We start from the raw sequence: 15742 nt of genomic DNA, 5'->3' as shown, positions 1-15742 counted from the left end.
ATTTCTTATTCTTTATTTTTTATGTCTGGCATAAACTTGCAACTATTTTTTAAGGTACCATTTACTTGTATGTTCTGCTAACATCTTATACTACTTAGTAAGGCAACAGAGCTCATTGGTTTAAGATGATCTACCTTCCTTCCTTGTGTGAGCATTTTGTTAAGGTGGCTTTGAGTGTAGTAAATGTTAGGGCTCTCAATTTAGCCAGCCCGAGTCATGGTTTAGGACTTACATATTTCAGCTGGTAAAATAATTGGGAAACTAAGGTTTCAAGAGACATAATGATGGAGGATCATATATCAAGGTTTCAACTTTATTTATCTTTCCACGCGCTTTGGAATTTTAAAATGACATTATTTTTTGTTTCGCAGTTTGCATGGGGGATATGGTCATACAGCGATGGTTAGCAATGGTTGTCGTCGGAGACTCACTGTGGAGTAGTGGGTGTGTTGAGCACCAACCATGGTGTAGCCTATTTCTTCTCTATCTTTCTTTTCTTTTTCTCTTTTTGGTTGCCCATTTTGTGTATTGTTCTTATGTCCTCTCTGGAAATACTGTTTTATTCATGTTAATTGCTGCCTGCTATTTTGTGGCTTGGGAGATCCTGGTCTGTAGCTGTGTCTTTAATGCTGGCCGAAAAATCTAATGGTATCACTTGAGCATAGCAAGTTGGAACAAACTAAATCTACTTCTCAGGTCAGTAAGTCAGATCTCAAACCCACAAGTCTCTCTGCTGCTTTCTCCTCGTCGATTTCCTTTGTTTTTATTTTATTCAAAACCTTTGAAATCTGAAATCTTTGTTAGGCAGTAATGATTCTAAATTGAAGTCTTATGTTCAATATTATTAAGTTTTGTAGGGTCAGTTTGATAGCATTGTGAACAAATGTATTTTTGAAGAAGCTCCTGTTTGCTTCGATAGTTTTTGGGATCACTTGTTCTGGTCTATAGGATTTTGGTTGGCGACTCTCGATCCCGATTTCAGATCTTTTAGCCTTTCCGATCTTTCTAGAGATTGGCCTAGTGTTTTCTAGCTTGCATTTTGCTTCTTCATAGTAGAAGCTTTCGTTTTTCCTCTTTTTAATATATTTTTCGAGTTTCTTTTTAAAAAAAAAAGTTTGATAGCATTGTGCAAGACATCGAGAATATGGTTCGATCATTTATTGAAAAGGTAGTTCGTTTTCAAAATATATGTAATTCCTTTCAATTATGAAACGGTATCACTTGAGCATAGCAAGTTGGAACATATTAAATCTCCCTAGCTAACATAAGTCAGATCTCAAACCCACAAGTCTCTCTGCTGCTTTCTCCTCATCCATTTCCTTTGTTTTTATTTTATTGTACAAAGTGTTACTCTAAATTAAAATTCGACAGTTTATGACTCCTTTAAATCAGGCATTCATTTGCTTTTTCACTTCTCTCTTCAGACAAACTTTGCTGCTTGTTAGACAACAAATAATGTCACAGATTTTTATTTTTTTTTAACTATGTATCTTTGACATTTTTTTTATCTGAAATATTATAGAAGCATTTGATGCTTTTATATTGATGTGCAGGTATCCCAATTTGGGCTTCGCCACATCCTAAATCCTTCACTATCTCTTCCATGCGAGGAATACAACAAAGGCGAAGAAGAGATCGATATTGGGTGTTGTGACACAAGTCATGAGGTTCAGTGTCTTTGATTTGCTCTTTGTAAGGTGCACCTATTTTTTTCTTATTTTTTTCCCTGGCAGACAAATGAACACGAGCATTTGGTTGAGACTTGTGATGAACAAGACAAGAAGATCAAGGCGCTTCAGTTAACGGTAACAGCTGTGTTCTTTCACTTCAACCTTACCTTAATAAATCACAAACGCTAGAGGAAAAGGTAACACCTCTCTCTCTCTCTGTCTCTCTCTCTCTCTCTCTCTCTCCAACTAACTTGGATTACACGTTGCAGGCTGAGGATGCAGAAGAGGAAGCTTGAGAAGCAAGTAACTGTAAACACAGTCACACAGCAATGGCGCGACATGTAAATTGATTTCAATGAATTGACTACACTAACTTTTTTAAAAAAAAAACCTCTCTTTTAGCTACGTTCTGTAAGTTTGTGTTTTCTTTTCATCCCCTGACGATAGATGTAAGTGTGTTGAATTTCAAGACATTGATGGGTCCGAGAAGCAGAGCAAATGGCAAGCCATCAAGCTGATTTACTGTTAAATAATGGAATTGATAGTTAAGCAGCCATCGAGAGATACAAATTTTTTTATAAATAAAAATAAATATACATCTCATTTATCTCTGTCCTGCAAGCTTCTGTTTTCTTTTCATCCCCTGACGACATACATATGTGTTGAACTTCAGGATATTAATGGGTCCGAGAAGCAGAGATAGGGGCAATCCAACATGCTGATTAACTGTTAATGGGAGTTGCCAACTCAGGCTTAAAATTGTTGACGCCGAAGTAGCCGACTTACCAGCCGAACGTGATGCTTCTGAGAGGTTTGTTCCCTGCTTTTTACGAGAAGCTCAACACTTATATTTGTACGATGTTTTTTTTTTTTTTTTTAATGAAAGAGGTGGAAGCAGTAGCATAAATCTCTGAAATCGGGAACTTTGTTGCTGTTTAACTTCCACAAGTTATCCTTTTATATACTTTTTTTTCTATCCACTTCAGATATGAGTGTAAATTTCCTTTTAATGATGTGCCAGATGATTGGTTAAGCGTACGAGGATATGCAGACACAGAACCAATATCCCTTGCGGCAACTGACCGCAAGGGATTATTACAATCCTTAAAAGTGGTTTTTTTTTATTTTTTTTATAAAATTTAAAGAAATTTATTTAGTTTTGTTCTTTGAATGAATGCCAGCTTAGTTATGAAAGTGAAAATAGGAAACCGGCCCCAAAGGCATTAGGAACCAAGAAGCAGGTAATGATGGATCAGCCACCTTCAACACACTTGCTTGTTACTCAAATCTTCAAGAACGAGAATCGTGCGTGAGAAAAGGCAGGTATGCATGTATATTTTCAACAGTCTATACATTTAGTCTTAATTTCTCTTTTTAAGATATTTTTTAATGCAGACGATGGGTTTCCTGGCTGAAACAAGCTAATCAACGGAAGAATAGAGACAGCTCGCAGTAGGCCTCAAGAACGCAAAGCTCCAATTAGCCGACTCCAAGTAGGAATTCAAGGTCACCGACTTCCAGCTCTCTCTTCCCTTCTCTTGTTCTCCAAACTGATACAACCACATTTTGTTTACAATCAACACAACCTTCTCGTTCTCCCCACAACAGGTATCAATTTGGAGTTAAGACGATGATGATCAAAACATAGCACTAACTCATTGGGTGTGTGATGGCATGGCAGTTTCACCTCTGTGATAAACCAGTCACTTGTGAATTTAACTTAATAAAAGTTGCGATTCACGACTTGTGAACTAGTAGAGAAGCAGCAAAGTTGATAGAATACACGAATATCTGATGGAGCAATATCGTGCCACTGTTGACTTATTTGCAAAGGAAAAAGAAAAGATCACTAGACGCGTGTTGGAGAGTAGAAAGATGAGGAAGGCAGATATTGAAGCCCACTACAAGAACCAGCCATGACTCTTCAACACATGAAGCTACTGCAACCGCTTACATACATAATACAACCTCACATCTTACAATGTTAACTTAAAAATCAAATCTTTTTCTTCTATAATCCTAAAAATGCAAAGATTCTCCGATTTCAGTGTGCAGATCTCTCTCTCTCTCTCTCTCTCTCTCTCTTTGTTTTATTTTTTCATTCATGTATACATGAATTTTTTTGTTCATGCTTGGTTTGCAGATTGTTTGAGGTGTAATAAAGCCCAAAGGATGGTCTAGAGGTATGGACTAGCTGACACTCTTTTTACTCAATGTTTAAATTCTGGGGTTATTATTAAAGCCATACACAAACGCACTATCATTATGGCTTCATCATAAACAGAAGTCTAAATTATTGTTCGACATGAATCATTTCTTAGGTTGCGAAAGATCCTTCTAGGAAGTAAATCAATGCTATGGAATAGCATAATAAGAACATTTTGTCCGAGGCACCCCTTCAGCCTCCGTGAGGGCGTTCCCACGGCCATCTCCCAGAGCCTGTGTCTCAACATCCCCGACTACGACGCTCCCACTCAGCTCGTAAAGCCTAGTGAGAGACACACAAGGTACATTTTTTTTTTGCGAAATAACTATTCATTGATTAGTTTAATTAATTTTCAAAACATTTATGCATTTTATGCTTGTATTTTAGGTATGTCGATGTTGTGATGACGATTCCCAAGGGCACTCTTCCTATGTGAGGTATGGTTCTGACGTTCAAACGTGAGCTCTGATCGTAAGCTACGATGACATGAAGGCTCATTGGTGCAGTAAGGTAATTTTCAGATAAATATATTTGCTTTGTCAGACTGATTAAAACATGTAGAATTGAATATGATATGCTTTTTGACATTCAAGCATTGAATTTCACCATTTTGATAACTGCCTAAATGCTTTTGCATAAATATGTTGGCTTTTGATTTGCTGTATTTTCAAGGTAATATTTTGATCTGCGTAGTTATTGATTATTTATTATTTCAATAGTTTTCATGGCTTAACTCTTTCTTAAAAATATGTGCAAGTTTTATTTTTGTAAAAAATAAGTATATCTGAATTTTGTGCAACTGAGATTCCTATTTGACAGATTCAATGTATGAGCGATGGAGTAGAGTGCTTGTTGAAGAACTGCGGCAAAGATGCTGGAGACTCGCAAAGGAAAGGTTGGGTTGTTCAGCCACAAAATCCAATTTTACAAAGTTTACTCAAAAAGCCAATCTTCTTCATTTACACTCCCAATAATGCAAAGATTCTCAGATTGAGTGTGCAGGTATCTCTCTCTCTCCCTCTCATTCATTAGGATATGAAAAAAAGTGATCATGCCTGATTTGCAGATTGTTGGAGGTATAGTGAAAGACCAAAGGGCTGATCTAGAGGTAAGGATGAGAGGGGGAGCTAAAGTCATTGCCTGGTGTTCATTAGAAATTCATTTTCACTTACCTCAATAGTGTGTGTGTATATATATATATATATATTCTACAGGTAGGTACTCGGCTATGCCGTTTTAAAGTATTAATAAAGTCCCGTTGTTTCTTTTAAAAAAAATATATATTCTACAGGTTTGATGCTTGTGCTGTATGCGTGGATAATTTGCTTATAGGAAGCATTTACTGTTATTGTAAACACGAGGCAATGAGAAATTCTCGACGTGCAAGATCTACACCATAAGCCTGATGTTGTAATGGAGTTGAGATTGCTTAATTTATTATTGTTAATTTATTTTTGATATCTAGCACAAACTTGCAACTTGGGCTCTATGTTTTGCTTATATCTTAGACAACTTTGCAGGCCTCCAGAGTTCATTGGCTTTCCTTCTGTATTTGACAAAAACATAGATGAAAGTACTCTACTCTCAGATTCTGGGTTTAAGATGATCTATCTTCCTTCCTTGTATGAACATTTTGTTAAGCTGACTTTGAGTGAAGTAAACGTTAGGGCTCTCATTTTAGCCAAGCCTGATGCCTATGTCAAGGTTTAGGACTACATACTTGGTAAAATTTTCAGTTTGTAAAACTAATGGGGAACACGACTAGGTTTCAAGAGATATAATGATGGGGTATGACTAGGTTTCAAGAGATATAATGATGGGGTATGACTAGGTTTCAAGAGATATAATGATGGGGTATCAAAGATCTAGGTTTCAGCTTTATTTATCTTTCGACGTGCATTGGAGTTTAAAATGACATTGTTTTCCGTTTTATAGTTCGATAGATTATATACATGGTGGCTATGGGACGAGGGGATGACTCTGCTTCAAGACCAGCAGTATCACAAGGACTTGACCAGTGGATGGTTAGATAACGATGGCTGTTGTGGGTGTGCTGACACCAACCATGGTGTATTCTATTTCTTCTCTATCCTTCTTTTCTTTTTCTCTTTTTGTTTTCCCTTTTTGTGTATTGTTCTAATGCCCTCCCCTAAAATACTTCTTTATTTATGTTAATTGTCCACATCCATCCATATAATATATATGTGCATGAAACTTATTGAATTTAATGTGTTCCAATATGTGTATGCAGGAGAGTTACGTAACTCGTTAACTCGCTTTTGCTTAAAAATTGTATAAGGAAATTTAAATGGAGGTTTCCTACTTTTTTTATCTTCAATTATATGACTGTATAATGGTTATTGAATATTTTAATATTTGATGCTTTCTTTTTATTTCATAGTTTGACTATTTTCTTGTATCTAAAGGTCTATATCACTTCTGGTTTGTGCATTGCTAGTTAGTTTTATCTCTAGGAGTGTTTTGAATATTTGTTGATAGTATGCTATTTTGAAGCCACCAGTTTGTTGTGTTGACTAATTCTATGATTTTTAGCCATCTAAACTTTGTCCAATAGTGTGTACTTAGGATAGTTCCTTTGATCAGTGATTGAAGAAGGTCCAATACCATAGTTCTCTTGTACAAGATTTTTAACGACAAGCCCGGTGCCATAGTTCTTCTGTTGAAGCACCAAAACCACTGGTAAGTAATCTATTTGGAATATGTATCTGTCTAAAAATTTGAAGTGAACTAAATACTTAGTTCTGAGTGTGTTTCTCCCTAATTCTTTTCAGAAGTATTTCATTTTGTTTGTGAAGCTGCAAGTTGGAAGCTCCGAATGTGACATTTTGATGTGCTGGTAACCCACGGCGTGAAAAGGTATAGGACCTGGACGTGTCTCCGAGGTTAGTGTTAAGTTTCGATCGCCATGTGTTTGGCGAAATCAGGTTATCCACTATTTCTCTTGGCTCTTTTGTTGATAGTTACTGTTTTATTTGGTTCAGGGAAATTCGTTTGTACACTGTGGCCGCTGGTTCAGAGTTTGCTGCCTTTGTAACGTAACATTCTCCGACGCCAACTAGCTGTGTAAAAAGGGTTAATTAGTGTTCTCTTTTTGTCAACTATAAGTGTCCCTCTGCATAGTTTGTGACCAGTGTCAACCGTACATGTCCTTGAACTATATAGCAAGAGCAAAAGAAGGGGTATCTTCTAGAAGAATTAGGAAATTCAAGCAAACACCCGGCTCATTATTTCTGTAAGAAGTTGACGACGAGCAGTACACTCATGGAGGGTAAGTTTCTCTACATTGGTATTTCCTTTCAATTTGTCTATGTGTCTTTATCTATTGTTCATTGACAGAAATATAGAATGTGAAGACTTTCATGCTTACAAATTCTCTTTATGAAATATTTTAAGGAAGCAACTTACTGGAAGATTTTTATGCCTTGAAATTTTAACCACAAAAGATCACGGAATTATGGAAATCAACTTACTGGAAGACTTTCAAGGCAACGATATGTTTCACCATATTGTTTGATTTTATATTGTTGCTTGTTTTTTGCAGGTTAACTCAAAAGGCTTTTAGTAAGGCGATTGTTTCCGGTGACTCGGTGGTAAGCTATTTTTATTATTACTAATATTCCAGGCCAACGAATTTTAAAAAAATCCATAAAAGTTGTGCGCTTCCCTTTTCAATTTGAATCTGATTTTGTTAGTTAATTCTAGGCTTATCAGTTGCTCTCTACGGAGCATTTATCAACAGATTAAAATCACATTCTGTAACCAGGAGTGAAAAGAATCAACTACTTCTACTCATCCTGAGAGCATATAGACCTTAAACAGTAATGCGTTCATTGGTAGTTTAACAGCTATTTCACTTGTCCGTAGTATACTATTAGATTGATAAAAACTTTTAAGACAGGTTTGTGATCGGAGATACCTTTTTCAGTTTCATGTTGTCCAAAGAAAAGAAGCATCGGAATAAGTTATTCCCAAGACTTGGTAAAATTCTTTTCATAGGACGAAACTCGTTCCGACTGCTGATTCTGGTTCCTGTCTCGGCTTTGTTGAGATGAGTATTTACCTTATATCGCATGCTTTTGTTCTTTGGTGGTGATCGATGATATATGCATTTAAAAAAAGAATACGCACTTTATTACTGATTTCTCGTACCTTTTCCCCCCCTGAAATAAACCCATCATCATGGAAATCTCCGACAATGTGGTGTGCAACATCAGCCAAGAAAGTCAAGAACGAAGGAGTCATGGTAAATAATGTTTCACATATTAGGTTTCTCATGTTCTCCACCTTTCTTTCACCAATCATTTATTCCCTTTACGTTTGTCCTATGGCTCATCGTCGTCATCGAGTGGTGCGTTTTTCTATCCTTTTATGTTTCCTTTGTCTCTTATTCTAAACCTTTCCTGAAATTCTCCTTTGGAAGATTGTGTTTTAGGAATATAGTGTCAAATGCATGAAGAAGCTTGAGAAATTGGTACTCCACTCATGATGCGTCTTATTTGCTCACTATGTTTTGAATTCAACGAATTTACTTGTATAATCCGCTGTCATATAAATAACTTGTGTGTGCATGGAAATTACGAAAATACATATGCGTAATATGTGTATGCAAAAGAGTTATAAAACTACATAATTCCGCCAATTATTGTCTAAGAAAGTTATTTGATATAAATTTTCAATTTTCCTTTTTAATATCCACACACCCTGTAGTAATCTATCATCTTCGTCTCTTTTTTTTTTTTTTAATAGTCTGTCATTATTGCTTGTTTTGGAAGACCTGTCAAATTTTTTTCTTCATGTTATTAGTATTTTGAAAGTTGCTGCTTTTAACTTGAAGTGCTAGTATGCTATTTTTAGGCAGCGGTGTATTTTCTTGTGCCATTATTGCCCTTATGTGTTGATTAGGCTATTTAATTTTCCGCCACCTTTTTTTTCATGACGTAGTTCTTTGCAAATTTGATGTTGTTTTTTAAGCTTGGTGATTGGAGATTTTGTAGGAGTATCTTAAGTAACGCATTAAGTTGTGTATGTGTATGGGTTACGGATTCCTTCGATGAAGGTGCAGGTTACCATCGAAACAGTTGTAAGGTTGGTTCCGAGCATGGCTGCGCAAGTGACAGTGCAGGTTATCTTAAGTAATGCTACTATTATTTTTTGTAAGATTTCTAGTTAAACGTTGTAGGGGTAATTCAGTCGTTTGATTTACTAGTAGCATTCTTTAATTTGTGTCATGTCCAATTAAGAAAAATCTGTTTTTAAATGTAGACTGCCTATAATTGGTCTCTTTTTATTAATGAAAACCGTCTCTTACACAAATTAATGTAATCTCTCTCAACAAATAGAGGTTTGGGCAAGGATAAGGGGAAATGGTGTCAATAATACTCGATGTTTGATCAAAATATTACTTATATACTCGAATTTTTTTTCTTAGGCAAAAATACTACATGTTATGTTATAGTGGGTCCGTTACTACTCGGATCGTTAAGTTCAAATAAAAATTTACGTGTAATTAAATTTGAAACTTTGAGTATTTTTGTCCAAGAAAAAAAAAAAGAATTAGTATATAAATAGTGTTACGTCTAAACATTGAGTATTTTTGTCCACATTTCCCCCGAGGAGATAAAGACTAGAGTTCATAGCATTCGATAGTTTTCGTCATAATGGCACTAAAGCTCCGTTTGGAACCCGAAAAAATAGGAGGGAAAGGAAAGTGGAAATCTCTCCTATTTTACTTAGGTGGTTTGGATTGAGAAAAATATGGTAGAAAAAAAATATGATGGAAAATGCGAGGGAAAGTGGATAACCAAACTGAGGATTTCATTTTCCTTCGAAAATCAAATGGAAAATGAGAATCTCTCCACATTTGTCTATGAGGGGATCACATTTGTCTGGGGTAAAAATGTAAAAATTTTTAAAAATGGGAAAAAAATGTAAATAAAAAAATTTAAGGGGGGTTAATTAAAAAAAATCATGGTAAAAATGAAAATTTTTTAAAAAAATGGGTCAAAAGTGTAAATTTTTTAGGGTAAAAATGTAAAACTTTTGAAAAATGGGCAAAAAAATGTAAATAAAAAAATTTAGGGGGGCTGATTAAAAAAAAATCATGGTAAAAATGAAATTTTTTTAAAAAAAATAGGTCAAAAGTGTAAATTTTTAAGGGTAAAAATGTAAAACTTTTTAAAAATTGGCAAAAAATGTAAATAAAAAAATTTAGGGGGTATAATTAAAAAAAATTCATGGTAAAAATGAATTTTTTTTTTTTTAAATGGATCAAAAGTGTAAATATTTTAGGGTAGAAAATGTAATTTTTTTTAAAATAGGCAAAAAATGTAAATAAAAAAAATTTGAGGGGAGGGGACTAGAGCCCACCGTGGACTTGAGTTAGCTCCGTCTCTAGTCTCATCGTTATTTTCCCGTCAATTTTCTCTCATTTTTTCTATGACTTTCAAACACAATTAGAATTTTGACTTTTTCTATTATTTTCTCTTATATTTTCATTTTCTCTATTATTTTCACTTTCTCTCTTATTTTTCGGGTTCCAAACGGAGCCTAACGGTTGAGAGATTGTAGTCTTGAGGTGTATCCGTTTTGGTATTTCGTAATTTCATACTCACCTGTAATGTGTTTTTTCTTCCCTCTTTTTTTTTTTTTCTTTCCCCATGGTGTATCGACTATTGAAACAATTAAACATTATATTTGTACCGATTTGCAAACCCAAAACAAGACGTAGTTCAGTTGCAAAAATTCACTATAGGTAAAACGACTTTAACACATGAGAGGCTTTTGTTGCTTGGCATGCAAGTAATGTCGGTCTGTGACTTAGCCACTGATCATCACAGCCATCCACAACACATGTACTGCGTTGATGGCATTCTTCCGGTTTGACGAATGTTCTCCGCTTGGGCTGCCGTTATTTCAGCGTCTCGAGCCTTCTTGGCTTCGGCCATCGTTCGTTTCTCCTCCGATTTTTGCCTCGTCATCGATATCTTTCTTACCATCTTTGCTTGAGCCTGAGCTCTCATTTGTTCAACTTTGGCCTAATAAAGAGGAACAAAAAAAAAATACCCACATAAGGTTTAGATTTGCAACCATTAGTTTATTTATTTTTGCGCAGACAGTACAAGTACAACACTTGGGCCCATTACTGGGATCAAGAGGCTCTCTTTCTTACTGTCTATTTGCCCAAACCCTTGGTCAAAGAAAATAACTTTTTAGTCTAACATAATAATGATTATGCATCAAAAAGTACAAGCCAGAATTCAAATCAGAGAAATAAAAGCAACGTGGACCCGGGAAAACACTGAAACGTACCTCTATTCTTCTCAACTCAGCTTCTAGTTTTGCTCTCTGCTGACTCTCCCAAGCTTGGATTTTGATTTCCTCACGCTTATATCTGAACAAACACAAAAATAAACATTTTTTTTTCCAGTCAGAGACCTTGAATAAACGATGAACTACTTAACTCCACAACAGAGATAACATTAAAAAAAAAAAAAAAAAAAAAAAAAGACAAAAAAACCTGGCATTATGTTTAGACTTCTCGGCCTCTTCCCACACGAGGGCTCGCTTTTCAAACTCGGCTCGCTCGAGCTCGGCCGCCTCGGCGCAGGACCTCTTCTTCTCCTCGTCGTCTTTGCTCGCCCAAGCAGCGATGTTCATCTTCCCGAGCCGGACTCCCAGCGCCAGGATCTCCTTCCTCGTCTTCTGCTTCAACTCCTCCTCGGAGAGCTCTCTCTTGCTTCCCTCGACCCCGAGCTGCGATTCCCCGTCATTCACCGCGGCCGAAGCCGGCGCGCCTCCTCTCGGAGTCGACGGCATCGAAGAAGCCGGGCTACGTATCGGAGTGGTCGCTCCGATTGGCGTCGATGTCATCGAGGGCTCGAGACTCGTTCCCGGTGTCATCTCGGTCCCCATATCTCTCATCGAAACCGATCTTATCCCTGGGACCCCTGTAATAAAAAAAATCTTCGTTTCACAAACTATAAAACAGGCAATATTGCTATGAATGCCTGCTTCAGCTCAGATTGAGTTAACAAACCTGTGGATTCCTCTGCTGCCAGTCCGTCTGAGGATGCCATATCGCCCGGCTCTTCCAAGTCCCTCGTTCGGATCGCGGCGGGTTCGAACGAGAACCTGTCGAACCCAATCTGAGTCGCTCCGGACTGACAGAAATCGACCCGCTTAAGCGACAGCGACGACCTTCCGTCACAGCCACCGGAGTCCGGGGCAACCTTCCCCATATTATTCCCGACCGACATTCGATTGGTCTGGTTCTGCAACGCGTTCCTCTTCGGGTGGTTGTGACTGTGGTTTTGCCGGCTCACCAACCACTTCTCGGCGTCGTTCCACTTGGACGGGACAGGCCTCGAGATCGCCCTCGAGATTTGGCCCTGCGCCGCCGACCTCTCGCCTCTGTGAAACTCGAAGCTCGACGAGCTCGCGTTGCTGTCGTAGTCGAGATTGTCGTCTTCCATTATCCTCAACGGATGAACCGAGCTCGAGTTGTTTCCGACGCCTTCAAACTTGGAGGATTGTTGAGGCCTGGCCACCTGAGACTTCTCTCTGCTCGACGGAGCTTCTAAGCTTGGAGACATAACTACAGGGCACAAAAAGAAACTGTGAGTAGAAACCAAACAAGTGTTGATTAAAAAACCATGTATATAAGCTCTGATGTACCTTCTTCATCTTCGTTTGCCAATAATAATAAGCTGTTCTTGACAAAATCTGAGTCTTGAAGCTTTGATGGAGAGGTTCTTGAAGAGTTGCTGTTGGAATTGGGCCCATCTTTCTTCCTCAGATTGTGGGACCCCATGAGTTTCATCCTCAGTTTACTTGGAGATATCATACCAGTCTGCAATGAAAAAAAAAAAGAAAAAAAAAAGAAAAAAAAAAGTAAAGATAAGTCTAAAGACGCTAAACCCTTACAGTCCCACTACTACATACTGAGAAAGCTGACAAACAAATTGTCTTTTGCCAACAAACAATTTCAATGACAAGCCAGCCTTTGCTTTAATAATTAATCGTTCTGAAGCTTCTTTAACAACACTCAAGCTACAGATTTTTTTTATTATGATTATTCGATTTCAAATTTTTTTAGCGGAAACTGCAAATGGCAATCAAGTACCGTGAACTTTGAAAAATCAGAAAAAGATAAAAGAGCTTTGGTGGACTAGTTGATCAAGACAAAGTGTAAGTCCTAGTCTTAATCTGGATCTTTGACTCATATATCTACCAACTCTGCAATTGCTTATTTTATATACACACACACACTCGAACAACGTTTTCTAAAATATATCAATAACAATTGGAAGAAAAGGAATCGAAAGACTCAAAGGAACATTTGTCTGAAAACAAACCCATTTTTGTAGAGAAAATAACATGTAGAGAGTCTTAAGAAAAGCTTTTGCTAATGCAGTATTTAACTGAAATTTTTTCATTCATCGCTTAGTATATAAATATATATACGTACTTGAACTTTGTGTATCCTCTCGTACTCCATTAGATCTTTGTCTCTTCTTCTTCTTCTTCTTCTTCTTCTGTCTCTCGCTCAGAGTAAAAAGCTTTCGTGTTCTCTTCCTAAGAAGCAGCAGAGTAAATGAAAATGAGTTCTTCGTTCTCTATAATGCGTTATGAGCTTTTACAGTCTCTCTTTCTCTCTCCGTATATATTTATACACGCAATACACATATAGATTTTTGTCTTATCTCTCTCTCTCTCCCTCTAACTTTCTAACTTTGTTGTCAGTATTGTTACTCCGTTTGTAGGCAAGCGAGGACGATTTATGAAATAATGGGTTTGACTTCTCTGCGGCGCAAGGACATAGTACGCTACCGTGCACCAACCTTTATTTATTGCCATGTCATAAGGGACCCACTCTTTCTCTGAGTCTTGGTTATGACGTGGCGAGACATTGCGCTTTTGTCTCGTCAACGACTTCGTTTTAAACAGGCGTCGGCGGGCTAATATTTATCACCGGCCTTTTATTTTATTTTGTAAAAGACGACAAACTCTTTATTTTTTTTTAAACGAAGAACTTTTTTATGGCAAAATAACATGGACAGTAATAACAAGGGACCTTAAAACAAAATGCGTCTTAGCTCTTAACTCTTAAATTAAATGTAGGCATCTTAACTCTTAAAAAACGGTTGACCTTTTTTTCACTTAAAAAAAAAGGTCAATCGTTTCTTTAATTTTTTTAACTGGTTATATTTATATAATTTTGACCGACAAACTAAGTTAAAATTAGAGTTCACTAACTAATTAGTCAATAGCAAATTTAAATTTATTAAATAGTCAAAAACCTGTTAATTTTATATTTTAATCATTACCAAAATTAGTGAGAAGAACAAAATAATAGAAAGAAAATATTATTTATGTAAAAGTCATGGATAATAATCATGGGGATTAAAAAATGCTTTTTAAGTGATTTTGATTAATGGAAGAGTTATTTATTGTAATATTTCTATTTATTTATTTTATTTTTGTTAATTAATTTATATTTGGTAAACCTTCATTTTAATGAATGGTATTTTTGTCCGATCAAGTTGATTAATGTGATTTATTAACCATTTCACAAATAAAACAAACATTTGTTATTTTGTTAAATTTATGTTTGTGATTTGCTAATTTACTTAAGCTCCCTAAAACAAAACAATCAAATTGTGTGCACGTGTTTATAGTGTTGGACTTGTATAGATATAATTTATATATAAATAAAAAGATATCCTAAATAAAAAATTAAACGGTTCAGTCTAAATGGAAAGCATTCCATTTATGAGTAAAAACGAGGTTATACTACTTAGCGACACCATTTTTAATTTCTGAATTTTTTAAAAAATTATGTAAAGTTAACTAATATAAATATCGATTTATTGAAGTTATTTAGTTTATCCTATGTAATTAACTATTACTATAATATATATATATATATATATTAATATTATCTACACCTTTATTTATTATTAACAATTAAAAGATTTAAATGCAATTAATTGAGCGCGGAAGACTTGCCATCACCATAGCAAATTAATGTCAATCAATACTTTGTGTAAAACATATAGAATAAAGAGAGTAAGGAAAAATGTACATGTTTTCCTATAAACTGTCTCGGGTACTCTCATCCTCGCATTCACGGGGGCACACGTGTTTTGCGATGGGTAATTTATTTTCCATTTTTATATCAAATAAAAATTAAAATAAACTCACAAGAAAAGAAGAAATTGAAATGTGACATTGACATGTCCTAACTCACAAACAAAACTTGGTTTGAATAATTAAAAATGGACACTGGAAATAGTGCCTTCTATGTACAATTTTTTTATCAGATCGTCACAGCGTAGCAGTTGGGAATTTTTTTTTAGCCAAAGGATTGCTTTCTTCAAAAGATTTAGCAGAAGATCTTCTGCAACTTCAGCCACATTTCCTCAGTTCATAACCCCAGTACTATTCAAGTTATTTTACAATATTATGAAGAGTTTAATTCAAATTTGCTAATTTGCAACATTCAATGAGGGTAAGTCTGTCTCATTATTGTTGGCTTATCCACTTTATGGATCATCAAAACTGACAGGATTAGTTATTGAGAGATTTTCGTCTGATGTGGCTTGTTTTAGACCCTATTTAACTTTATAAGTGGAAAATTATCAAAGAAATGTAGTGTAAAATATAATACAATATAACATGGGAAATAAAAAGTTCCCTCCGCTACATTAAGGCATATCTGCCAAAATTAAATCAAAACAGTCGAGTGAAAAAAAAAAAAAGTTCCCTCCGCTAATCTCGCTATCATAATCCTTATCCATTGAGTGAAAAGTACATTCGCACAAGAAAAAAAAATGTCTTTGAATTA

The 15742-nt window shown here is 35.8% G+C and overlaps 1 protein-coding gene and 2 long non-coding RNA genes across 3 annotated transcripts; 2 read left to right on the top strand and 1 right to left on the bottom strand.

The window, feature by feature from the left end:
• Window positions 1–4341: 4341 nt before the first annotated feature.
• Window positions 4342–5066, top strand: LOC149386359 (uncharacterized). The gene is made up of 3 exons (XR_016301290.1): window positions 4342–4386; window positions 4696–4771; window positions 4943–5066. It is a non-coding gene; the product is annotated as an uncharacterized LOC149386359 (long non-coding RNA).
• Window positions 5067–6264: 1198 nt separating this feature from the next.
• On the top strand, window positions 6265–8111 carry LOC149386358 (uncharacterized). The gene is made up of 5 exons (XR_016301291.1): window positions 6265–6576; window positions 6669–6779; window positions 6879–6932; window positions 7060–7165; window positions 7439–8111. It is a non-coding gene; the product is annotated as an uncharacterized LOC149386358 (long non-coding RNA).
• A 2450-nt stretch (window positions 8112–10561) lies between these two features.
• Window positions 10562–13636, bottom strand: LOC149386357 (Remorin family protein). The gene is made up of 6 exons (XM_089625811.1): window positions 13364–13636; window positions 12571–12745; window positions 11933–12490; window positions 11414–11843; window positions 11206–11287; window positions 10562–10931 (listed from the first exon to the last, which is right to left on the bottom strand). Exons 1-6 carry the CDS (start codon window positions 13391–13393, stop codon window positions 10728–10730), a joined length of 1479 nt encoding a protein of 492 aa, XP_089481937.1. The 5' UTR covers window positions 13394–13636; the 3' UTR covers window positions 10562–10727.
• Between the last annotated feature and the right edge of the window lie 2106 nt (window positions 13637–15742).

Source organism: Urtica dioica, chromosome 9 (genome assembly GCF_054948205.1).
Source record: "Urtica dioica subsp. dioica isolate 48M chromosome 9, U.dioica_male_clone48M_v1_H2, whole genome shotgun sequence".
Lineage (NCBI taxonomy): Eukaryota > Viridiplantae > Streptophyta > Magnoliopsida > Rosales > Urticaceae > Urtica > Urtica dioica.
Note: the sequence above shows the minus strand (reverse complement) of the source record. Positions and strands in the feature narration are given on the sequence as shown.